General features: G+C 42.6%; 1 protein-coding gene across 10 annotated transcripts in view; it reads left to right on the top strand.

The window, feature by feature from the left end:
- The window catches only part of PCNT (pericentrin), a 104,684-nt gene extending 83,756 nt beyond the window's left edge, over positions 1-20,928 (top strand). For all 10 annotated transcript variants that reach the window (XM_074872382.1, XM_074872380.1, XM_074872379.1 and 7 more), the window contains 13 exons: positions 267-440; positions 1,064-1,259; positions 1,921-2,134; positions 2,813-2,963; positions 4,620-5,327; positions 6,079-6,359; positions 7,086-7,188; positions 10,483-10,647; positions 11,979-12,217; positions 13,169-13,257; positions 14,731-14,884; positions 16,758-16,885; positions 20,529-20,928. In XM_074872382.1, coding sequence (XP_074728483.1) covers positions 267-440; positions 1,064-1,259; positions 1,921-2,134; positions 2,813-2,963; positions 4,620-5,327; positions 6,079-6,359; positions 7,086-7,188; positions 10,483-10,647; positions 11,979-12,217; positions 13,169-13,257; positions 14,731-14,884; positions 16,758-16,885; positions 20,529-20,572 — 2,646 coding nt within the window. In that variant the 3' untranslated portion in view covers positions 20,573-20,928. The remainder of the gene's footprint in view (positions 1-266; positions 441-1,063; positions 1,260-1,920; positions 2,135-2,812; positions 2,964-4,619; positions 5,328-6,078; positions 6,360-7,085; positions 7,189-10,482; positions 10,648-11,978; positions 12,218-13,168; positions 13,258-14,730; positions 14,885-16,757; positions 16,886-20,528) is intronic.
- The last annotated feature ends 3,673 nt before the right edge of the window (positions 20,929-24,601 follow it).

The following is a 24,601-nucleotide window of genomic DNA, read 5'->3' as shown; positions in this document are numbered from 1 at the left end:
ATGACAATAAAAATATCCTTTAAAGCAAGGTAACCAGTTTTTAATATATATAGAAATGTATATTGTTATGTAGTTTGTCTGTGTGTGTGTATATATATGTGCGAGGAGCAAGAGAGTCCTCTCTGAGATGTGAACAGACCTCTTTAAATGCCTTTAGTCTGCTTAAATTAATATGTAGGTATGCTTTTACACAATAATGATATGAAAGACAGTGGATTACAGATTGAGAGAGATGCCATTTTAAAAAAAAAAAAAATTTTTAACAGGAATTTTCCAGTATTGCTGCTGACTGGAGAGGAGAACTTCTGCAAGCAGTACAGAGCGTGTTTGAGAAGGAGAGAGATGTGTTGCAAATTGACTTGACGTCTCGCTTCTCCAATCCTGGGTCTGGTGAGGAAGGTTCATTAGTGGAAAAACTGGAGTATATCATGAAACAACAAGTAAGAAAACTTCTTAAAGTGTTATGCTCAGAGATCACTTCCTTTATTGTCTTTCTAAAATTTTTTTAGGTTCTTACAGTTTCATTACTTCCGTTGTTAAATTTTATCTTGTGCATTGATCCAGATCGTGTGGGATCAGTAGGCTTTTATAGTCTACGTTTCAGTGCCATTTTTCTCAAACTTTATATATTGTGTTACAAAGCCTATTGATTATTTTAGCTGACATCCAGAAAGATTATGATAGTGAAAAGGAAATATTTGATAGAATTCTTCCCCTCCTTCCTTATTTATCTAGAGTTTCACAAACCTCTCTTGCAAAGGGTATATACTGATCTAACTGAATCTGGGATTTTTTTTTTTCTGATAATACTTAGTTTCTAGGTTCTGACCAGATGGTTTGTGGTAACTATAATGTATAAACTATTATAACTATTAATCTATTTGGAAGCTAGTGAAGTGGGGGTGGGGTTTTCTTTGTTACATTTTGCATTAATGTGAAGCATGAACTTAGTCATTTGAAGTCCCTCTGTATAAAACCTGTACTGCAAGGGTTTCTCTAGGGTTTATCAGTAGAAAATATGGAAATAGCCTTGTAGCTTTAATAGGACTTGGTTTGTTTTCAGGAGGAACAGAGGCAGATGGTTGTAGAGCACCTCTTCTCCTCAGACCGGAATAGCTTGCTGTCTGAAATACAGGACCTCCGAGCTCAGCTACGCATGACACATCTTCAGAACCAGGAGAAGCTACAGCAGTTACAGGAAACCCTTACCAATGCGGAAGACCATGGGAGCAAACAAGAACACCAGCTTCGGAGGAAAGGTAGTACTCACCAAGTTCTTGTTATCTGGCCTTCTGTGTCAGTTCTTTCCTTTTTTGCTTAGAAGATAAAAGGCAAAAAAGATTGTTTTGCGAAGAAGCAGATACTGTACAATTCTTCAGTTTTACTAATGCACTCAGGTTTCCTACTATTTTAGCAGAGGAAGGAATTCTTCTTTTAATATTAATAGTTAAGAAAAATCTGTGAAAAGCAACAAGAAACTTTAAAATAACCCAAAGCAATAGAACTGAAGGGTGACTCTCTGGTAAATAGTGTATAGGTATAGAAAACCCGTCAAGGATAGTAAAATACCCTTCTTGATTTTCAGGAAATTCTTTATATGTATGTTTGCTAGTAAATGGATGGCTTTGCTTAATGAAGTTTAGAATCCATTAGTAACCAGTTGCTTACAGCATATTGCAGTAGCTCTCATCGTCTCACCCAGCTTTCATGTTCTCACTTTGCCTGGTCCACAAGCAGCAGAGCTCTAGTGTGTACATGGATCTCTCTGCCGATTCATTTCATGTTTGAAAAGAAATGAATTCTCCAGACAAGAACACTTAAATACACATGGTTTTTTTCTCCAGTTTGAACCAGTGTAACTGATAACATATTGTCAAGTTCTCTGTAATACAAATAACTGTTAACACTTTCTTATCCTAGTTGAATTATTAGAATATCAGCTTCAGCAGGAAAAATCTGTCTTAAGTGACTTGCACAGCACCCTGTCTGAGGAGCAGAAGAGAGCCTCTGAAACATGTCATCTGTTGAATCAAGAAAAAGCAGTGCTGAAATCAGAGCTTTATGAAAGTAAGCAAGAGAATGAAAGGCTCCAGAAATCCCTAGAAGAGCTTCAGAGAGAAATAAACCAGTTACGGTGAGAAGTAGATTTATTCATTTATTTTATTTATAAAAAAGTCTGAAAGAGATTTATACTCATTGGATCCACAAATGGCTTAGCACTTGGAAACACAAGGAGGAAAACTAACCTCTCACTTTTCATAGATATGTTCAGTTTCCTTTACTAACTGCTTAAATTTGTTTATTCTTCAGTGCAAATTTACATATTTAACTTTTCTTTAGCCTTGACTGAGAAGGCTCTGGAAACAAGTGCATGTTATATGGGTGTATTAAAAGTGAACAGAGTAGATCCCTGTATCCCTGATGTGTATCTTATTCCTGCAGTTTTTGTCTTAGTCTTTTGGTTGGTACTTCAGCTTGCCTATCATCTTGTGTAGATGATAGGTCCTTCCATTCCTATGGGGTTTTTGTCCTCTCACAGGACAACAGTTTTGCTCTGCCAGGATAGCTAACTTCTCCCTATCTCTTATTTCTAAATAGAGCAATTCCAGCTTTGCTTGCAGTGAGGTAAATGTTTTCAGATGCTAGATCTGTGACTTGAAAACTGACCCTCTTTAGAAAGAGCAGAGGCCATCTTAAAGAAACAAGTCAATAGACCAACTCACAAAAAGTAACTGAAAATGTCTTGGTTGCATTGCTGGTGAAGGATGTTCTGTTCTGAACATAGATAGAAGTGTCGTTTTGAACTTTGCAGCTTTGAATTGGAAAAAAAAGAAAAGGATTTGACAGCTGCACTTGAAGACTTGCAGACTGCACATTTGAAGGAAACAGAGCTACGAGGTTTGTTTGAGGAACAACAGCTTCAGCATAAGAAAGCAGAAGAGGAAAAGACAAAGGCCTTGGAGGTAATGCCCTACGTCTCAGTGCTTCGGTTCACCTTCCTTGGTGCATGAAGTTAACTAAGAGGTTATTTTTGCAGTCTTCAAGTCCAATGTTTTTTGTTTAATAATTGTTTAAAAAACCCCCCAAACTTCTACTGAAGGTGTATATTTTCTTTTTGTAGACTCAAAGCTTTTAGTTACTCTCCTTATTTGCACATGCAGAAATAAGCAAAAGTAGTTAGCCTTTTTTTTCCATATCTTCTTCTTCTTACTGTTTTCAGAGCCTTACGCTTTCATATTTCACCAGTTTTCACCACTTTTGTACTGCCCCTTACTGTGTAGGGAGAGGCAGATTCTACAGTTGTGTAACTGCACCCTTTATTCCAGAGCAAATGTGCTATAAGGACGTGATGTGTATGATCAATGGAGCTTATAAAGAAAACCACACAATGATACATATGCTTGGCAGAGAATGACTGGAGCCTTTCCAATATAACATGTGTTTTTGTTTCCTTTCTTCTAAATTGAACAGAAAATAAATTAACAGCTTTCTCTCTGATAATGTGATATCAATGACTCAGTTCTTGTAAAAGGCCTACAGTGACTGGAAAAGGAAGCTTTAACATAAAGCTTTTTTAAACTTAAAAACTAAACCAAACTCTATCAGATATCTCCAAAACAATTCTAGTTAAATGTCCTAAGTAAGGAAACACAATTCTGACACTATTTCCTTGTAGTCTGGCATCTCGCATCATCTTTCTGGTAGGGGTTTAGGTTTATGGGTGGCTTTTGTTTGTTGGGATTTTTGTTACTACTGGCATTGGTAGGACATGGTGCTGCCATCCTCCATCTTGTAAAAGGACTGCTCACGCAGGGAAGGCAGGGACCATCTCAGCCAGGGCAAAGAGGAAAGTGCACTGCCCCAGGTGTAACTGTGCAACAGATTAACCCATTCGCAGTTCCCATTGCTGCAGTCTGGCATTCCCAAATGGTCCCTTGAAGCCCTTCTATGGGAAGTTGATGAGCTTAGCATCTGACCTGACTTCCTGTGAGGTCAGAGGAGCGGTGGTGCTGGCTGGGGGGGTAGGGCAGGCCCCCCCCTGCTAGGAGGACAGCAATGCTGGCTCTGTCTCCAAGTGCCCTGGGACTGTCCCTTCAGTTGCCCCTTTCCTTCTGCAGAAAGGCTGGCTCCCAAAATGGACCCAGGGATGGATTATTTTTACTGGTGTGTACTAGGTGCTTTAAACTGATGGGTTGTAAAATCCAGAGGTTTTATGTTTACTCTTACTGCTTAGATTTTTGCTTCTTTTTAAATCAACATGGGTTATTTCTGCTGCAGATATCACTTATTAAGGTGATTGAGTGACGTAAAGAATAGTGATTTCCTAATGAGGATCTTACTAATTGGAGAAAAAATAACGTACTGGAAGATATTTTAACGTTACAGTCTTTGGTTTTGTAACTTAATGTCATGCTCCTAACAAGCATGCTTCTAGTACTTGTAATTAGGAAATTAAACTTGTAATTTTAAATTAATTTTTTTAATGCCTGAACTACTTTAGTTCAGCCTTGAATTTCTTCCTGGATAAAACAGGAGGTTGAAAACTGCCAAATGCCAGCCTGGCCCCCAAATGAGTGTTTGTGCTGGACTATTGATACGTGCTTCTCCCTTTTGAACAGGAGCTGCAGGCTGCCTCGGAGTCGCAGTCAGTGCAGAACAGCCAGCTGACCGTGTCCTTGGAGCACGAGCAGATGGTAAACGATAATCTCCGCAAGGAACTTCAGATCGAGCACTCCCGCTGTGAAGCACTGCTGTCCCAGGAACAGACCAAATTGTTGGAGCTACAGAGAGATTTGGATGCTGAGAAAAATCGTTCGTTAGAGCTCCTGAATTCCTTGAATCACGAACGTGTTTTGACAGAGCAGTTGAGCATGAGAGTGAAAGAAGGTGCTTCTTGTCAGCACAGGGAGTCGCTGCTGGAACAAGCCTTTGTTCGAGAGCTGCAAGCCCAGCTGGAAGAAGAGAGGTCCCGAACTATGGAGCTAGCTGCTGTTATTGAGAGAATGCACCAGAAGGCCATTCGTTCCAAAAGGCAGCTCGAGGCCGAAGTACAGATACACTGTGAAGAAACCCAGAAGGAGAGAGAGGTCAGCGACAAATTGCGAGCTACGCTGGAATCTCTCCAGGGTCAAAAGCAAGAGGTAATCCATTCCTTAGAGGCCCAGAAGGAAAAAGAGGCGAAGCTAAAAGCTGAGTGGGAACAACTGCAACTGCTCTTCAAGACGATGAAAGAGCAAGATAAAAACAAAGAGGAGAGAGAGCGAAGACAGCAGCAACAAACAGAGCTAGAGAAACAGAAGGACTGGCAGAGAGATCAAGAGAGACTGGTGAGAATTCCTCTGCAAGCCTTGCCTTACACTGAAATAGCCTTAAACTGAGATTTAACCCCGTGGATGGTGTTCTTTAATTGAAACGTTTCCTTCCCTTAAAGCATTCTGAAAAACACATTAAATGAGCTCTTTTCCTGCATTTCTCAAACGCAGCTGTTTTCAGGGGTTTGTGCCTGGGTTTATTGTTGTCAGAAGCTGATCTTTACATCTTTGCTTAGGTTGGGAATTGCTGGTAGTTAACAGATGGAGAAGAATTAAATGTGAAACAGAACTGAACTAGGTTTCACGTCATTGCCCTTACTTCGAGCTAGGCACCTAATTATGGTTTGCGACAGTATCGGTTTCACCCTTCCTGTTTCTCAGCTCCTTCACTAGAGGAGCTCCTTCACTAGAGGAGCTCCTTCACTAGAGGAGGAGGGAGGCTTTGCAGGCTCTCTGGAAACTTGTCAGTCACCACGTCTGGAAATGGATGGAGAAAATGACCACTCCAGAGTCATTAAATGGCTTCTTGGTGGCCCTGGAAGGCAGTACTGTAAGCCTTCTCCTAAAAGTGGTCTGTGAGTTAAGGAACACTGAGATGGATATGCTGGTTAGGTGTGATGCTTTTATTTGCAGCCTCTGTGTGTGTATAAAAAAAACCAAAACAAACCCCACTTATATGTGAGTGTGTGTGTGTGTGTGTATATATATATATGTTGTGTGTGTATGTATAAGATGCAATTAACTACTACTTGTTCTATTCAAATAGCAAAAGTTGGAATGGCAACACCAGAGGGATCAACAAAGAATTAAAGAGCTGCAGGAAATACTGGCAGTCTTAAAAGAAAGAGAAAGAAACCTTCAATCTCCAAAGGTTCAGCAAGAACTGTCGGGTACCTTAAACAAAGATCGAAATGCCAAACAGGCCATGGCAAAAGAAACAGAAAAACCACATTTGCAACAGCAGCAACAACAGCTGGAGAAGATAAGACAGCAGTTGCTTTTTGTAGCTGTACACCTGAATGAGTTCATATATAAAACTGTAGATAAGTGAGTAGTTGTTCATAAAATAGTAGTTTACTTTCCATCCTGCCTCTGAACTTGTGTGGGTCGTGGCTGAGAGCCCTGTGCTGAAGGGACCGAGTGATGTATCTGCTTACAAGACTCAACCTTGTCTGAAACCATGGTTTCGTGGTGGCAGCAGACTCTGGTTATTGTCATCCCACTGCAGCCATTCCCACTAGAAGCTTTTGAGCCTGTGTTTGAACTAGATCTGTGAAGTGACCCTGCTTAAAAAGAACTCCAAAAAAAACCCCTACTGGAAAGAGTCATTTGGTAGTTTGGCAGCTGCAACAGCCTTAGAATTACAGAGCAATCAAAAAACCAAGTCAATCAACATGTGTTTAGAATGGGAAACTCCATTGAGCATGGCAGGGAAAAGCTAGGGGTCAGAAATGAGTGGCCACGTAGCAGTAATTTCTTATTTCTTTGGCAGCAGAGTAAAATACTAGTGACGTTTTGCTGCAGCCTGAATTTGCATGATAGAATTTCAAGCTGGTACAAAATATGGACTTCCGAATAAATTCTATGCAGTACTATTTAGAAGTTCTACTCTTAAAAATTAACAAAACGTGCTAATTTCTGTGTGTGTTTGTAGTATTTTGTGTGATGAATAGTGCATAAGTACAGCCTCAAAACTTAAAGGGCATCCAGTGAGGAGAGGGAATCAAATGTACGTTAACAACCTGATACTGAAAAAGTATTTCTGTTTAACAGAACGGTTAATGATTGGTCTGCATCAAATGATGAAGCTGTAACCTCTTTACTGCAGACGTTAAAGGAACTAAAATCAGATTTATTGTTTCCTCCTGCATCTCAGGTAAGGAAAACAGCATATATTTGTTGATTATCAGTAAGTTGTTCTGTATTCTTTGGGTTGCAGTATACATGTAAGTTGATTGATTTTTATTTTTTTTTTTCTCCCCTCCCCTTCCTTTTTTGGTAAAACATTGAGGAAGATGGTGTTTTGCCTTGGGGATGGAAGAAAGATGTACTCTTGTGCTCACGTTGTCATTAGATTAACGTATTTTAGTATCAGACTCCTGCTTTTTTGTTGTATTGCAGAGTGCTTCTGATGGCATTTCTTATCCTAGATATGTAATATGTCCAAGGATATCAAATCCTGGGATATGTTTGTGCTGCTTCTGTATGCATCCAGAGACAGTTGTTTTTCATCAAATTGTAAAGTAATTTTCAAAAAGCACAATAGTGGCTTGTCAGCTCAGGAGGGGTGTTTTGACAGATGTTTGCAGTATTGCAAATACTTTTTACAGGCCTAGGGATTATCAAAGACTGAGCTCAGGTCTATTGATACAAAACATAGCTTTTTAGATCCCATCATATTCACTGGATAACTTTGTCCTATCATTTATGTCTTTCTCTTGTAAGAAAGAGATCTTCAAGCACATTTCAGCCAAACTTTTGGGATTTAGGGCTAACTTAAGTCTTGGCTCTTGTTCGATTCAGCTTCTCTCTTCCTTCACCTGCTCGATAGCAGATCCTCAGAAACACACCTTTGAGAAGGAGTTCTGACTGTGGTCCGTGAAGAGGCTTCTGTAACTTCTGTTGTTCTCACATGCTCTATAATACAAGTCTGACATAGGACAAGCTGCCTTGGCATGGTGCAAGCTCTCCCTGTGTCTGACTGCTTACAAAATACAATAAATACTTTTCCCTCTGTTGCCTGTGCAACCACTTGGGTGGTTGCCAAATGGACCATCTCCAGCCTTGAGGAGGGGGATGTGACATCTTCCCAAGTAGGTGTTCAAGGAGTTATTTTGGTTAAGCCTTCCTCTCCCAATGCTTTAGAGCCCTCTGCTCTGGACAGGGTGCTTGGAGAGCCTGGGGGGCAGAACCAGACAGCCTTATGGCTCTATTTAAATCTGACTTAGCAGATTTAACTCCCACCAGAGCTGAGCTGTTTTTCTGGCTTGGCTCCCTCTAAGTTATTACTCTACTGGAAAAGAAAAAATAGTTTGGGTTGTTTGTTTTTCCTCTGATGCCATTAGATCTTTTGCCTTAGAAACTGTTGCAAATGCTTTTCACAACTTCTACAGTTTCGAGGCTCTTAGCACCATCGATTAGCAGACCTCTTAACGTGAAGCCAGTGAATGCCATGTAGAATAGCAGCCCCTTCTCTTTTGGGACCAGACTTTGCAATTGCCTCCTCCAGGGACTATGGCCACACTAAAACAAAGGGACTCAAGTTTTCGGCCTTAAGTTTTGCTTAACAAAAAAAGAGACTAGTGGGGCACACTAAAGATGTATGCCTTTCTATTGCCTAGAGAGCAAAAACTCTACCTTGATATCCTTTCTTCTGTGGGCACAAATGGTCCTCCACTCTTCCTTCTTTTCAGGCTTTGATTTTTTTTCTAGAACCACCTTCTGTTTCAGTCTCCTCCCTGAATTTCTCCTTCCTTCAAGGTACTGAACCACACGCTCTGGAGACTTGAAGGAATTTACTGCTGTTAGCTCCTTGAGTTGTGATAAATTTGGGGACTATTAGACAGGGAAACTGGCAAAATGCCAAACTGAAAAATCTGTGCCAAAACGAATATGGAATCAACTGGTCGATCAAATACCACCTGGTGCAGTAGAAATCAAGTGTGTAGCTGGATCGTGTAGCGCCCCTCCACATATTACAAGTATCTGTTACTGCCTTCAATCTGAGCTTTTCCAGGTCTGTAAAATGCCTGGGATGGTGGGGCTGTAGTCCTTACTGGGATGCTTGCTGAGGAGGCCAATATAAAGCATCTTCCCTCCGCTTCAGTATGATACAAATGGGTTTTGTTTTCCATGCTTGAACTATTTTTAATAATACTTATCTGAAGTATGGTTTGTATCTGAAGTCCTTACCTCTGCTCTTGTTCTCAAAATGTTCTTCTGTCCCATCTCCATGTGTGACGTGGCAAACCACCATGCCAGTGAAAGCTGTACATAGGGAAACGCGTGCTTTAGTCGAACTTCAGTATAAAAACCTGAAATTGTATAGAACATCTGTGAATTAGATAATCGGTACAGGACAACAGTTTAACTTGGACAGAAATAAATGCCTAATATCAAAACAATACTGAAGGTAGCATTAGATTCTTGAAGCATTTTTTTTAACTCTGAGAATTGTTAGGAAGAAGCTGAGAAGTGGAGAACCTTTGCCTTCAGAAACTTTAAAGATGTTGCAAAGTCAAAAGGGAGGGAGGTGGATTATGCACCATGAAGGTGCAGATAGCATTGGAATCCCCGTTTGCTGTATATATTGCAGGCAGTAAAAAGACTTAGATGGCTGTGGTTCATTAAACTTTATTACTTGACAAGTTATGCTCTTCATAGAAGTCAAATGTAAATGGCATGTATTAGTGTATTAAGGTATTCATAAGAAATTACTTCTGAAAATGTTTAAACTCCTAATAAGGTTGTACTCAAATAAGTTGCTAGGGTCAGTTGTGTGTACTGGCTCCTCTAATGTACAGATTTTATTTCAAGGGATATAACATTAACCACCTCAAATATGTTTTGTTTCTCTGTGGTCTGCTGCATCATGCAGAGATGTAACTGTTGATAACTAAATTGATAGCCAATATGAAGAGGGTCATGAAGGCAAAACTTCCACAAAAGAACTGGACTGGAGTTGTGGGTCTCATTCCTACAAGAGATGACTTACTACAAAACTGAATTTCTCAGAATGGAATGTGTTTTTTCAGAATTTACTTCTGTAGATGCTTCACAACATGTTTTTGTGCATGCATATACACAGACATCTTTCTTCACAGTTTCTGTGCTGCCTGTGGATGTGGAAGAAAGCCAGATTTTGTTTCCATTTCTGAGTGTTTGGGAGACTCTGTTATTAAAGGGAATAGGATTCCTGTAAAGCTGATCAGACAGATGTGTAGAGAAGGGGCAGCTTGATTAACAATGAATGGGATACTTCTGAAGAAGAGCTGCTTGTGTGTTTCAGTTTCCCATCCTACTGTTTAACACCTGAATGCCGTTGCTGATTTTCATGCTTTTTATGTTTTGGCTTGTCCATAAATTTAGGTGGTTATTCAGTTTGATGTTTGGCTGTGGAAGTAATGTGCAAAAACCATCATGGGTCACTTCCTTTGGGTTTCTTTTTTAGATCAGATCTACAGATGATACTGTCTCTGTTCAAGAACTGGAAAGAGATGCTTGGCAGCGGGAGAGAAACACTTTGCAGAATGCACTGAAACAGGCTGAATCTGAACTGGCTAAAGCGACTGTTGAAATTGAAAACAAACCAGTGGTAGAAACTTCCAGTCCTAAGGTAAAATGATCATGATGGCCAGCAGATGGGCTGTCTGGAGCCTGACCAGCGAGCGGTGCCATAGCCTTCAGTGTGTCAGTTAAACCTCTGGCACTTGGTTTGCTTTCACTATTCTGCCTGTTGTACAGATTTGCTCTGTGAGAACTGTTGCCAGCCATAAGAACCTCTGGAGAATTTGGTCCTTGGTAGTAGTGTTCTTGGGCACTGCCTAAGGGATTAGTGTCACATGTAGAACAGGTAATTTATCCTATTTATTAAAAAAAAAATAGAATTGCTAACACTTGCTGTTGCAGAGGAGCCAGGAAGTATACAGCTCAGATTTCTGGGGATATAAGTATCTGTCAGATTATGGCATTTAAATTACGCTTATTGCTGTAATCTTTCTTTCAGTTGCTATTTTAAAAGGTGATTTTATAAATGAACAGTTTTATAAACTGCATATTAAATTAGGAACACTTTCCTCACATGTGTCTCATCAGAAAAGCTCCTTTGTAACTTTCTCAGCATTGGACAGGAACTTGCACCAAAAGTAACCTAGCTCTTTGGAACCCCTTTCTACTCTTAAATGAGAGGGGGATTCAGATTTCTTGTCCAAGCATGAAAATATCAAACACCCATTATTTTTAATTTTTTTTCCCCCTAATCTTAAATACTTTTTATTTCTGACACATTTGATTGTAATCAAGTCAGATGGACACTTATCCTGACATGCTTTCTAGTTAATATTTTTTTAAAGCAGATGTAATGGTTTTTGTTAAAGAGTTAATCTTTTTTAGAGTTTTGGGTATGACAATTTTGCTTGGAAATATTCAGGAGATTTAAGGCAGTCTGACACTCCACACGAGTGCTTTTTAGCTGTGTACAGAACTGTTCCATCCGCCCGTGTCTGCAGCGTGGACATTTGACATGAAGACAGCTTGTTTGTGGCTGGCTTTTTGCACACCAACTAGTAGCCATGCCAAAATTTTCCAGCCTAGCCAAGACTTCATAGACATACAGAAATTCAGTAGGCTTGGTACAAGCCTCCATGGCTGGTGTCTGAACTGCTGGAGTGTGATACCGCTACTTTGCACCAAAACTGGCCAAGTCACAGAGTCTGTCATACAAATACTTGCTCAGAATTTCATTTTAGAGATAAATGTACACTGCTTCCGTACTTCATAATTATTAAATAGCTTTCTACAATTTTGTAAAGCAAAGTAGGTTGTAGATACCCGTGCCCAACCAAGTTGTGGGAGGTACCACTGGAAAAAGCGACCAACTTTTCTCAGCTTTCTGTAGCCAAAACTTAACAGATTGGGTTTTGTTTTTTCCATTTTTTCTTTCTCCAGTTGCAGAGACTCTATAGGAAGTATCTTAGAGCAGAGAGCTTTAGAAAGGCTCTAGTTTATCAGAAGAAATACCTCTTGCTGCTGCTTGGTGGATTTCAGGACTGTGAGCAAGCAACTCTCTCCCTAATAGCACGTATGGGAATCTACCCCTCACCTGCAGACCTGCAGCTTTCTGGATCCCGTTCCCGTCCTTTTACCAAGTTCAGATGTACAGTCAGGGCAATCATCGCAGTGTCAAGGTAAAGCCAAAGTCTTCACTGTCTCTCATACTTGGTGTTTTCTTGTAAATTTAAAAAATTGATAGTTCCTATGGCTTATCCTACATTAATATTAAGCAAAAGCTATCTCCAGACGTAGTTCACACATGAATTGTTAGCTAGAACTTTAGCCAAACTGCCATTTCAGAGTCAGTGCTTGGTTGGATGCATACTAAGCTAAAGATTTATAAAAAGATGCTTCTGTCTTGAAGATACCCAGCTGCAGTGTATTTGAGAATCCGTGCACAACCGTTACAAACTGGTGTCCTTCTAGGTCTGACCCTTACCTGTTTGCCTTGATCACCTCACCAGTGATGGTTTCCCTCCCTTGAATCCAGTAGCCTGTGTTTCATTGGGCATGATTCTGTCATACTCTGTCACTTTACTATCAAATGGATTCTGCTGGTTGTACTTGGGACAATATGCCATATCATCATGGCATTTGAGTCCATTTAATGAAAAAAAAAAAGTTTTAAATGTAATAGGTGGTTACTTCTGAGCAATTTCCTCATCTAGTAAAAAAGATTACTAGCAAGTTTAAGACTTTCAGGAGATGGCACAGGATGTCTTCAGGCTGTTGTCTTTGACGTGGATGCTATAACGATAGCAGTATCAAAGGATGTAGGAACAGTGACCTCTAAAGTACTCCTCTAAGGCAGGAAGAGCTGCCCCAGAACTCCTGGGGGATTAGGGACAGAGTGGACGAGCAGCCAAAACAAGCAAATTCTTCCAATCACTAGAGGATCATTGCAGAGCAAAACGGGATAAGCCTTTGTTCTAAAGACTGAAGTTGAAGAATTCCTCCTCCATTCCTGCAAGGATTGTTGCTTATGTTGTTTAATACATTTCATGCCAACAAAGAGTTTATTATTAAAATTCAGTGTATTTTTTTGCTTATTTTTAATGATTGTGCGAATTTATTTTATTACTAAGGTTAAAGTTTTTGGTGAAAAAGTGGAACAAGGTTAGCAGGAAGAGCGTGCAGGGTGAAACAGTTTCTCACAGTATAAGACGTAATGCAGGTAAGTGTTTTGGACAAGTACGTTGTCTTAATCATAATCTCTCTTTAGTGATGTATGTATCATTTAAAAACAAAACCAAAAAAATACCCACAGAAGTGGCAAAATCTGTTCATATGTTAACACAAATGTGTTTATGCGTTTCCTGAACACAGTGATTATGAGTTTATAAGGACATTGTAAGAAATTACAATGGAAAACTTTCAGCATTTATAGTTTACAGCAGGGGCAAGCTCGTCCTCTTCTCCCTCTATTGCAACTGTTCAAGCTGCGAAACAGAGTCCTGTGTTCTTAAAACTCATCAGAGAATTATGTTTGGTACAGTTTGAAGCTACCTGTAATGGAAATTAATGCCTCGAGTTATTAATAAGGCAAGGACAAATACTGCTGTAATAGTATTAAAATGGGTACATGTGGTATCAAGATAAATCTTAGAAGTGGTGTACTTGCTAGTGTTACCAGAGGTGAAAAGGGTGGTTCCAGAGGTTCAGAAGAGGCTTAATGCGATGGCAGATATCCTGCAACTGTTTCTGCTGGAGTTCATTAAGTGCTATCAAAGATGACAAACTGGAGCAGATGGATAGATGGGCTGATGCGTTTGGTAAGGACTGTGTTCCTTTGAGTTACTTATGGGTGTGTTTGTAAGAATTCAGACAAACACCTTAATGCAGTACCCAGTATTGTAAGGAACTGCCCCATTTCATGTAATATTCCACTGCTTGTAGCTTTTCAATGCTAAAAAAAATTCGGATGAAATAATGCATTTTTCATTACCTGGTACTACATAATTTTTACTGTTTCTAAGTTACTGGAAATACTTATTTTAAGAAACCCAGCTTCCTACATAAAACCACTTGGATCCTAAAATGCATGCTGAACTTTCTACCTCGTGACAAAATAGCATTTTGGCAGCCTCATTAAAAAATATTTGACTTCTTTTTGTGACTTAAAGGACTTACCTGAAGGGATTTTTCTTTTTTTTAATGAAAACAAAACACCACACCACCACCACCCCGTGCCCCAAACCTTCACCAGACAAAAAAAAAATCTCATTCTTTCTCCACTGTCTCTAAAGTCAGAGAGTGTAAGTCAACAGTAACATATAGTTAGAGCAAACAACAAGTATTAAAATTTCTTGAAAAAATATTTTGCTAATATTTATAAAAATATGTTAGAATGTCCCCTGTGTGGGTATAGCAACAGCTACTGAAAAAGCAAGTCTGGAGAAAGAAAACAGTGCAAGTTCTCCATTTGCAGGAGGCAGTTGCTCGACATGAAAATGTCAAATTTCTGTTAAGTCTGGTTAAAACAAAGAAACAAAACAAAAAAGCAATTAGCTGTAGAAAGTGTATTTTATCTGCATTTAAAACACAATTGTACCCTGCTGTAATTCTTGTGGGTTTTATTGGTTATGCTTACGATAGCCTGTTTTGAATGGTTCCCAGTGCACATGTAACTGTTTCATATTTAACACAGCTTCTGGTGCTAGAACAGAAATTCTGAAAGAGCAGCAGCCCCCAGCTGTTCACGTCAGCTCTCCCCCCACCCGGGACACGGGGCTGTGCCACAGAACCAGCTCTGCCAGATTTGTGAGCCGCTCCCCCAGATCTTCTTACTGCTTACACAACAGGTCAGTCCGCAGTATCTGCCTGTGTAGTCACCCCGATGGACAACAGCCTTTCATAAAAATGTAACCACTTCTTGGAGGAGGTACTGGAACGAGAAGAGGAATTTGTTTTCTCAGATCTGGTAAACGTTTTCTTTCAAGATGCTACAGGAGAAGAAACGTGTTTGCTTCAGGCAGCATGTCTGACGTTCCTGGGCTGAGAGCATTCCTAGTGGTGTTCCCCAGTTTAATTTGGACTGGCTACAGGATTTACAAGGGCTATGTCTGTGAGCCTTCTCTGAGGGGTAATTCTTGTTGCCTTTGCCATCCAAGTTGGAGATTAATTTCTGAGCATCCTGTGGAAGCAGCTGCCCTACCATATGATAGCACTGCGTTAGTATTAGCTGCCTTCAGGCTCTGTGCACACACACAAATAGGAGATGGGGAGCTTGCAGGGTGCATGCTGTTGCAGTTTTTCATTCGTTACAGCCAGTTCTGCACAGAAATACAACCCCAGCAACTTGTTGCTGGGTTGGATGTCACAGTGACATTCTGCACAGTGCTGCGAAGACAGTGCCTGAGCTGCAGGCTCTGTGCTGGTTGGAGGAAGGTGGCCTTCAGCCGTTACTGACCTTCCCGCTCCCAGGCTCTCCCAGGACCCAGAGGAGCCTCGGGCATTGCACAGCCCATTACCGGGTGTAGTGTCTCCTCTCCCAAGCCACGCCTTGTGTGTGGCTTCCTCCTTAAATAAGGATTTGCAGGAGTTGATGGTTAGCTGTTCTCAGTCCCATCAGACTGGGACATGTGGTTTGTTTCTTAACCTCCTTGCTAAATTAGAAACTCCAACCAGCAGGGAAGCAGAAAAAAAGAGTATCAAGGAAGTAGCTGTGTTGATCACAAAGCTAATGCTCCAAATTATTTTAGATTTTTTAACATTGCTGACTGTTTTGGGGGACGGGACAGTGCTTGTCACGAAGGACAGGTAGCCTTCTGGTTTGCATAGGATTTATCAAAACGTTTTTGAGAGTTAGACACTTGCAAGCATTTCCCAAAAAGACTTAATTCTACCCCACCCTGTTCCTCTGTCATGGCACTGGATGTGCCATGGGTCTGACAGGCAGAAAGAGTAGTGGGCAGCTTGCCTATCGAGAAAAGTCATCTGTGTTGTATGGAACAAGGGTGTTAATAATCGTAGGCCCTGACTAATCACTCTGTGTGACTGGGTGATGGTAGCTCAAGTCTAACACGGATCCAAGGTACGTTAAATGATGCCTGTTGCTGCTTTTGTTTCCTGGCAAAGCTATACAGAAGGCAGGGGTGGATAGGAACTGCCTTCTGCTAATCAGAAGATGCAGGGGGAAGGAACAAATCTTAGCTCCAAAGAGCAGTATGTTTGCACAGTGTCCCCTCCAACGAGCATTTCTGCTAATATTTGAAATGTGGTGTTAATGTCCAGAAAGGAAATGCAGTGTACCATCTAAAGGGTCCCCGTTTTCAACCTTGTCCTTCAAGACAGCATTTTACCTGCTGAACAGGAGAGTGCGTGCCAGGGTGTAGCATGTTCCTCTTCAGTCCTTCTCTGCAGAAGTGGGTCTTTTCTCACTTGGCCATTTGGACTTGCCTCTGACTGCAGCTTTCTTACCTGGGGGACTTTGTGTTGTGTACCAGTAGATTCTATCTATTCACAGATACTCCAGCTTTTATCAAAACATCCCTTCTTTTGAGTCCCTTATATACAAAGCTGCCTGGTCTATATTATTTTATATGTATTTTTTTGGTAGTGGTGGCTTTTACTGTTGTTCTAGTTTGCTTTGCACTGAATTACTGCCCATAACTTTATTATATCTATTTGAGAGTATAGCATGAGAAGAAGAAAATAATTTGTTTTCTTTTTAAGATTGCATCTATCCACAAGTTCAGCTTCAGAAAAGTCACTTTTGCCTAATCAGGATCCCGAACGATCGCTAACGGAATACATCCATCGCTTAGAGGCTATCCAGCAAAGACTAGGGGGTGTGCAGCCAGGTAAGAACTACCTTGTTACCCCTCACAGCAGCCAACAGTCTGGGCTGCTATTCTGCAAGGTTCTTCCTACATATTGCCTATAACACTTAAAGCATGTAAAGAGTATAATTTTAATGAATAGTTATAATGGGGGGGGGGGGATAAAGTCTCTGAAATTAAATCTTTTTGTGAATCCTGTCAAAAACTAGTCCAAGTGTGGCATTTCTCAAAATCATAGAATCATAGAAACATCTAGGTTGGAAAGGACCTTGAAGATCATCTAGTCCAACCTTTAACCTAGCATTGGCAGTTTCCAACTCCACCAGATCCCTCAGCGCTATGTCGACCCTACTCTTAAACACCTCCAGGGATGGGGACTCCACCACCTCCCTGGGCAGCCCATTCCAACGCCCAACAACCTGTTCTGTAAAGAAATGCTTCCTAATATCCAGTCTAAACCTTCCCTGGTGCAACTTGAGGCCATTCCCTCTTGTCTTATCACTCATTACTTGGTTAAAGAGACTCATCCCCCCTCTCTGCATCCTCCTTTCAGGGAGTTGTAGAGGGTGATGAGGTCTCCCCTCAGCCTCCTCTTCTCCAGACTAAACCCCCCCAGTTCCCTCAGCCGCTCCCCATCAGACCTGTGCTCCAGACCCTGCACCAGCTCCGTTGCCCTTCTCTGGACACGCTCGAGTCATTCAATGGCCTTTTTGGAGTGAGGGGCCCAAAACTGAACCCACTCATCGAGGGGCGGCCTCACCAGTGCCGAGCACAGGGGTCAGATCCCTTCCCTGTCCCTGCTGGCCATGCTATTGCTGATACGGGCCAGGATGGCATTGGCCTTCTTGGCCACCTGGGCACACTGCTGGCTCATGTTCAGCCGGCTGTCAATCAAAATCAATTCTTAGTGAAATTCTTCAGAGATAAGGCTGAATAATTTCATGTGCTTTCTGGCCCCCTCCTGTTATTAAGTCTAAATTAAGCAAGTGTTGCAGTTCAAATGTAGTTGTGTATAGAGTTAATTTGCTTTAAAGTCAAAGAGAACCATTGTAATAGCTGAACATGGCTTCCTCTGCAGCACAAACTATAATACTACCCTCATTTATCACTTCCTTATATTCCCTAGCAGATTAACAAAAAATCTGGAGGCTGGTAAAAACAGCCATCTAGTTCTAAGATTGATCAAAGACCACACAAAGGATTGTAGCAGCACTTATCTTTGCTATTTAAAACACTTCCACCTAATTTCTAGACTGAATTTAATCTTCTAGTTACTCGCTCTGGTTATATATCTTAGTTATATCACAGAAATTCCTTGTCCCAAGGAAGAATTTATAAACTGTCATCACATCATCCACAAATCACCTCCTATCAAGATATGATTAGATGTGTTTTCCAATCTTTTGTTATTTTTGAGACTTATGTCTAAACCTTTTCCAGTGTATTAGTATCTCTGAATTGTGAAAACAGAGCTGGACCTCCGGCTGCAGTGTTGTTTGTGCTAGACCAAATACAAAGATAACCTGGTCCTTGTTTATACGTGTGACCATGGTGTTGTGGAGGCAGCCTCCTGCTCCCTGCCTTCCCCACCGCAGGGCAGCAACATAATATTTACAATATCGGTGCACCTGCAGACAGCCTGTGCCATGGCTCTGCTGGGGCAGGCTGCTCCTGCACGCGACCCTGGGAGGGGATGGGGGGAGGCACTCGGGCTAGCTCAGGTCACTGATAGGGATGGACCATCATGACCACGCTCCCCAGCACAGAGCTTCATCCCAGGCCCAGGGAGAAGCACAAAGCTCCAGCGCTGCCTCTGCTGTGGAGGCTCCCAAGGAGCCTCCTGACAGCTGTTCCTTCAAGACCTTAGGAGCACCTTCCCCAAAGCTTCCTCCAGCCCCCCAGGTTTGTGTTGCTAGTCCTCTGGTCTGAGCTGGTCCGGGCCGCTAGGTCAGATAACACCATGGATGTTTTCATCCAACCTTCATCTCTTCCATCTGCTGTGGCTGGTTCCTCCCCTGTGTTACTTCTGGCTACTCATCCCCACAATCAGTTTACTTTGTCATGCTCCTTTTGGGTGTCATGGTCCTTGATCTCCAGGCAAGCACTGGTTCCTTCCTTCCACCACCCTTGGCTCCTCACAATTTCAGCCAAAAGCTGGAAAGGTGCCCAGCTCTGGTACGGTGGGCTGTGCCATGTGGATTCCTTCACACACTGCACATACACATCTTACATGTTTCTTTCACCAAGCGTAACCGTTGTCAGCTGCTGTTTCCCAGGCAGACTTGCCTCCTGTAATTGTCCTTCAGCCTTTGCCCAAAGATGTGTGGCTTTATATCAGTTGTCCAGAGATGAGAAAAATATTTGACCGTATCCACAAAATCTCTGCACGTCACCAGAGCTCTTACCGCTTATTGTCAGCAGATCATCTGTGTGGTGGTTTTTGTGGGAGGAGGAGTGGGGATTCAGTCGCTGATCACAGCATTAAATGAGGGGCTCTTGGCCCTGCAGTCATTGCAGACGCTCATTCAAATGGCACCCACCACCCTGGCTGCCAGCAGTACCAGGGCTGAACACTCAACCTGCCTCGCAGAGGTGCTCTATTGTTCTCATTCAGTTTCCCCACAATTTATAAAAGGCATTATTGTGACTACTGACTTTACTGCTTTTAGAAGAATAATGATTCTTAAGTTCTGAGGCAATTTTTTTTAATGATTACATTCCTAACACATTTTTAGTATTAACTTTGAAAAATTATACTTTAAGATTACACGTTTCTCTAGAAAGGGAGGCATCTGGGCTTTGTCAACATTCACAGGAGTCTGGTAGAGCTGGGCAACAGCTCTGGTGAAAGTCTGAAATATTACCTGGTTTTCTGATGCTAATTAAAAAAAAAAAAAGGCTAGCTTTGCTTATAAATTCTAGTCTTGCTTCTATCACTGAAGTCAACAGCTACAGTGACACTTCCATATGGGAAGTCTGACATTATTCTTAGTAGGATTTTACCTAGAAACCTTAATACCATGACTTTGTGGTTTTGGGTCGTGTGTCCGTCCCCCCGTCCCCATACTGCAATTGTTTATGGCAGATAAAGATAGATGAACAAATTTTAGATTTGAAACCTGACAGCATTTATAGAAATAAGGTATTTTGCTTTCCACTACACGTGGAATAAGTATTCCACAACTGGGACACCATTAATAGCAATTTTGTGGAAAGTGTATGTCATTTTTGTTATTTTCATGTTACCAGAACGATGTCAGGAATTACAGAATGATGTTGCAACCTTTAGAACGGTGCTGTAAGCAAAATGATTTCCCAGTTTCTAATGAACTTTAAAACATCTAATCAGTGACAAGACCTTGTCCAGCCACAGAACTCGCTGCAGGAGCACTGGGGCTGAGCTGAGCAGCGCTGTGCCTGGGTGTAAGGTAGCCCGTGATGGAGCACTGGGCTTGGTGTCCGAAGGTTCGCTTCGGCAGACGCGTGAGCTTTCAAATCTTTTTTTTCCAATCTGTATTGCTCCTAGGTGCCTCATGAAAACAGGAATTGCTTTCAGCGTAGCTCACAATGAAGCACATCGAGGAAATTACATGCTGCTAACTGCACCCTGTTGCTTCGTAACACAAGCAGTTTTCTAATACTCATTCGTTTTATTTAAATTTAGGAAAAGTTCCAGGCCCACCTCGCCAGGGAAACGTGAAGAAGTGATGAGAACACTTGAGATCTGTGCTGTGAACCCCCCTGAGTTACTGCTTCCTTCTGAGTTGGTCAGTACTGAATGGAGGCGCTTGTGATCTCTTGTGCAACTGAATAAAGGGCAGTGCTTTTGCATCAGATTTTTATATGACTCTTTTTATTATATTTTAGTACTTTAAGAGGAAATTACTTTTCACTAAGAACAATGTTTTACATTCTCATGTGAAATTATTACTAAGTTAACAGCTGAAGTGTGCCTGCATCACTGTATTGTAAGTTGCAAATAGTCTCTTTGGTGTTTATTTTTCTATAGCATATAGCTGGATTCCTTGTAAAAAAAGTTATTAAAATGGCATTTTATTAGTGAATTCTTACATTGTATGGTTATTTGTTTCCACCTTACCTATTTACTTTCCTGCCTTTCCTAAAATTGTTTGGGTTTTAATATGTATGTAGGATCATTCTGACTAATAGAACAGCTCAAATACTCTCCCAAATATCAAAGATCCGTGTAGCCTTCTGTGAATTTAGGGTTTGCTCTTCTGGTTTGACAATAAGTAAGTTGTCCTTCCCTCAGTCTCTCTCTTCACATTCCAATTCAGTGTCAAGCCACCACTCCTTGAGCTCTTCTGTGACTGAGCTATGCATGCATGATGTATTTGGTCTGACTGAATTCATGCAATATAATTAATCTGTGCCTGCTCGGGAAGTCAAATGAATGTCAGGTTTTCCTCCAGAGTGACCTTCACCCATCGGACTGATCTTTCCAGCCATGAACTTGACTCCCTGGCAGAGCTGTCCTTCCAGTTTCCTCTCATGTTCCCTCTGGTGCAGTGGAGCGTGGGAGTACCTGGTTCTTCCCCCTGCCGCCACCACGGCAGCTGAGCAGAGCTTTGGGGGGAGGTTGCCTCTGTGTTCAAGGTCTGGTATTTCCACACAGTGCAGGGTGTCTGCCCTTACCGCACTGCGGGCGTGTCCCCTCCTCCCTGCTCCGGGTGACAGCTCGGGCAGGTATCTTCTCTCACTGCCCTGTCACAACCAGCCACTAGGGTGCTGGGCTGTATCTGCTGATCATTTGAATAAAGGTAATGGGTGCTAGGCCACATATGAGCAAACCTGTGCTGGAGCTTGTGAGATAAGACAGGCACCGGTCTTCTGGAAGGCTCCAGAAGTTTGGAAACAGCTGAACTCAGCTGGCTGCGCCCTCACCAGAGACTTAGAGTAGTCTGGAAAAGAGCTGCTTCTGACACTCAGCACTGGAGCATCTGTGCTACAGAAATGCTTCCATGTTCAGGAACTTTAAGAAAAATAAATTATTTCCAAAGTAGATTTGGATTAGACTAGTGTTTATAAAGGGGAAAATAAACAGAGTCAAGGCAGGGAAGTAGAAATTAAGTTCAGTCTAAAGTGCAAATAGATGGGATAGAAAAATAAGTAAAGCTTACAAGCACTGAATTAGAAGTTTTTAACACAACTGGACTGCTGGTACTGATCTGTCCTATTTAGTCTGGATCCTTTTTGCTTCATTTTCCTAATTCAAAAGGCTCATAACTTTTGTTTAGCTGCATACATTTTTGGTAAAAACAAACAAAACCCCTAAACTCTCTCTACCTCTAATGTAAGTGAAAGTCCTGAGTGCAAATCCTAGCTCTGCCCTTGTGCTGTAGGTACCTTTTGGGGGGCTGTGTATGAAGTTGCTGGTCAGAGAAGGGAAAAGGGAAGCGGGGGGAAAGAGGAGGTTCTGGTGGTACACCCATTTCCATTCATAATGTATCATAGTGCAGAAACGTTCCAAATACCATGCTGAATAAAGACTTCTTTCTGTGATATTTCACAGAAGCCACGTGGTTCTTGGGATAACCTAAGATTTATTCTTCTCTTTCTTTTTCTTTAGAAAAAGTACAGGCAGAATTGTAACAGCTGTGTATTTATTTAGTTCCCTGGTGTGCCCTGGTGTTCGTAGGTTGGCACATCATGAGGATCAGTTCTGTTTCAAGTGAACTTGGCTTTGCATTTGCACATTTTTAAATCAATCTACAGGATAAGTAATTTAATGTCCCAAAGATTCACTGCTCTTAGGATGAAAACGATTCAAGTATTCCCCTAGTGTGTACCCAAAAACCCTAGGAACAAACGCTATTTTCCCTTTGCACTTTGTGGATAATTTAAGCGTTCCTGTGCACAGCCTACTTCATCTTCAGAAACGGGGACTGTGAAGGAAGTAAGGCTGGCTGTTAGCAAGTCACCTCCAGGTCATGCGAGCTGTTCGTTGGCTGCTGAGGTTTCCCCAGCCAGGCTCCCACACCACCTGTGGAAGCCAAGCAGTCTGCACTCGCTGAAGGGCTGGGCTCGTCCCCTGCCTCTGCACATACCTCTGCAGGGCTTGTATTCTGCTGTGCGTTCATGTGGAACCTTCCCGTGACAGCCTGTGAGGTGTCAGTCCCCTGCCTGACTCCTCCCTCCATGGAGACCTCCTACCCCACAGGCACTGCAGTTGCCCCTCTAAGATAGTCTCCTTGGGCATTTGCTGTTCCCAGAAACACGGGCGGGATGTGGGGGGTAAGAGGCAGATGCTGCAGCTTCCTACTCAGAAAAGAAATCCCAGAATCCTCTTGGTTGGAAAAGCGCTCGAAGCTCCTCCAGTCCAACCATGAACCTCACCCTGACCGTTCCCAACCCCACCAGATCCCTCAGCGCTGGGTCAACCCAAAATCTGCAGAGAAGAAATCAAGCCTGTCAGTCCTTCAGGACATGTTGCCCATGGCTACGCTCCCATCAGCTCCCTGGATCCCAGAGAGACGGTTTTCTGAAGGACAGGGAAGCGCTGTGGTAGAAACGCTTCTGCTCAGCGTGAGGTGGTCAAGTTTTGAACAGCATGGCTTTCCAAGTGCTGGTGTGGCGAAGGGCAGCCTCACGGGACCCGCCCTCTTGTGATGTGTCGACCTCAGTAGTGTGAGCAAAGAAATCAGAGCCTGAAGCATTTCGGGGCTGGGTAGGGGAAGAAGATGGCAGGAGCAGAAGGAAAGGGAAGGAAGGACCAGTTGTAGGTAACAGGAACAGAGAGTGGCTCATCCTCAAAGTCATTTTTTGGTAATCTGGCCTGAATGGAGCGTGAGTAGAGGTTCTCCTACTGCTGCAGTGACCTGGAGTATCTGTTAATGCAAATGTCTGCCTGTCTCCCACCCAGTGACCCACGTTGCACAGAACGCAAACACGGAGCTGGCAAACATGGATGGGGTGCTGCCTCTTGCTGCTTGGCGGTGTGCAGCCCCAAACTGCTCCCTTGTGGGAGGCTCTACTGCACCACTGGTGCTGGGCCGCTGTGTGACGTGAACCTACGCTAACCCACGTGAAACCTGGGTAATTTTTTTAGTACCTGTCATGTACGTACATGAGAACAGCTTTCAGGTGATGACGTCCTCAGCAGCGCGGTGTCCTGTTCTCAGAACAAACAGAACTCTGCAGCCTCGCAGGGACAGCAGGTGTGGTGCCACGGCCGGGTGACCTGCAGCGCTGCACTCCGGAGGGCAACCTGCAGAGAACACACTGATTCCAGAGGCCTGGGGGGGCTGCACGGCCCCTGCCCCACATGTGATGCCAACACAAACCTGGTCACTCTCAGAGGGAGAACTGTACTGCTGACAGAAGTAGTTGTTGGTGGAAAACTTTGCCCTGGATTTCTTCCCGACTTTCTGGCTTCAGGAAAGATCCTGTTAGTGGCTGAGCAGCCCCTCTCTGGCCAGGCCCACTGGCCAGGTCCTGGCTTTGCCTTCGCAGGAGTCTCTGGGGGCTGAGGAATGCCGGGGGCAGACCAGGCCCTGCTGTCCTGCCCCGCGTCCGCCCTGGCACCTGTGCTTGAACTGGGCTGTGCCGCTGCATCCATACGGGCTGCAAAACATTTCCTGCTGGTCCCTGCGGTCACCTTCAAAGGTGGTTGTCTTTTAATTTTTTTTTTTTTTTTAAACTTTGCGCAGGCCCAAGCAGCACTTCACATCCAAGTTCTCCTATTCCCGAGTACTCCCGGGGATTCTGCTCCATGAA

The sequence above is a fragment of the Strix uralensis genome, chromosome 6 (genome assembly GCF_047716275.1).
Source record: "Strix uralensis isolate ZFMK-TIS-50842 chromosome 6, bStrUra1, whole genome shotgun sequence".
In the NCBI taxonomy this organism is placed as follows: Eukaryota; Metazoa; Chordata; class Aves; order Strigiformes; family Strigidae; genus Strix; species Strix uralensis.
The sequence above is the reverse complement of the archived record's forward strand: the minus strand, read 5'-3'. Positions and strand labels throughout refer to the sequence as shown.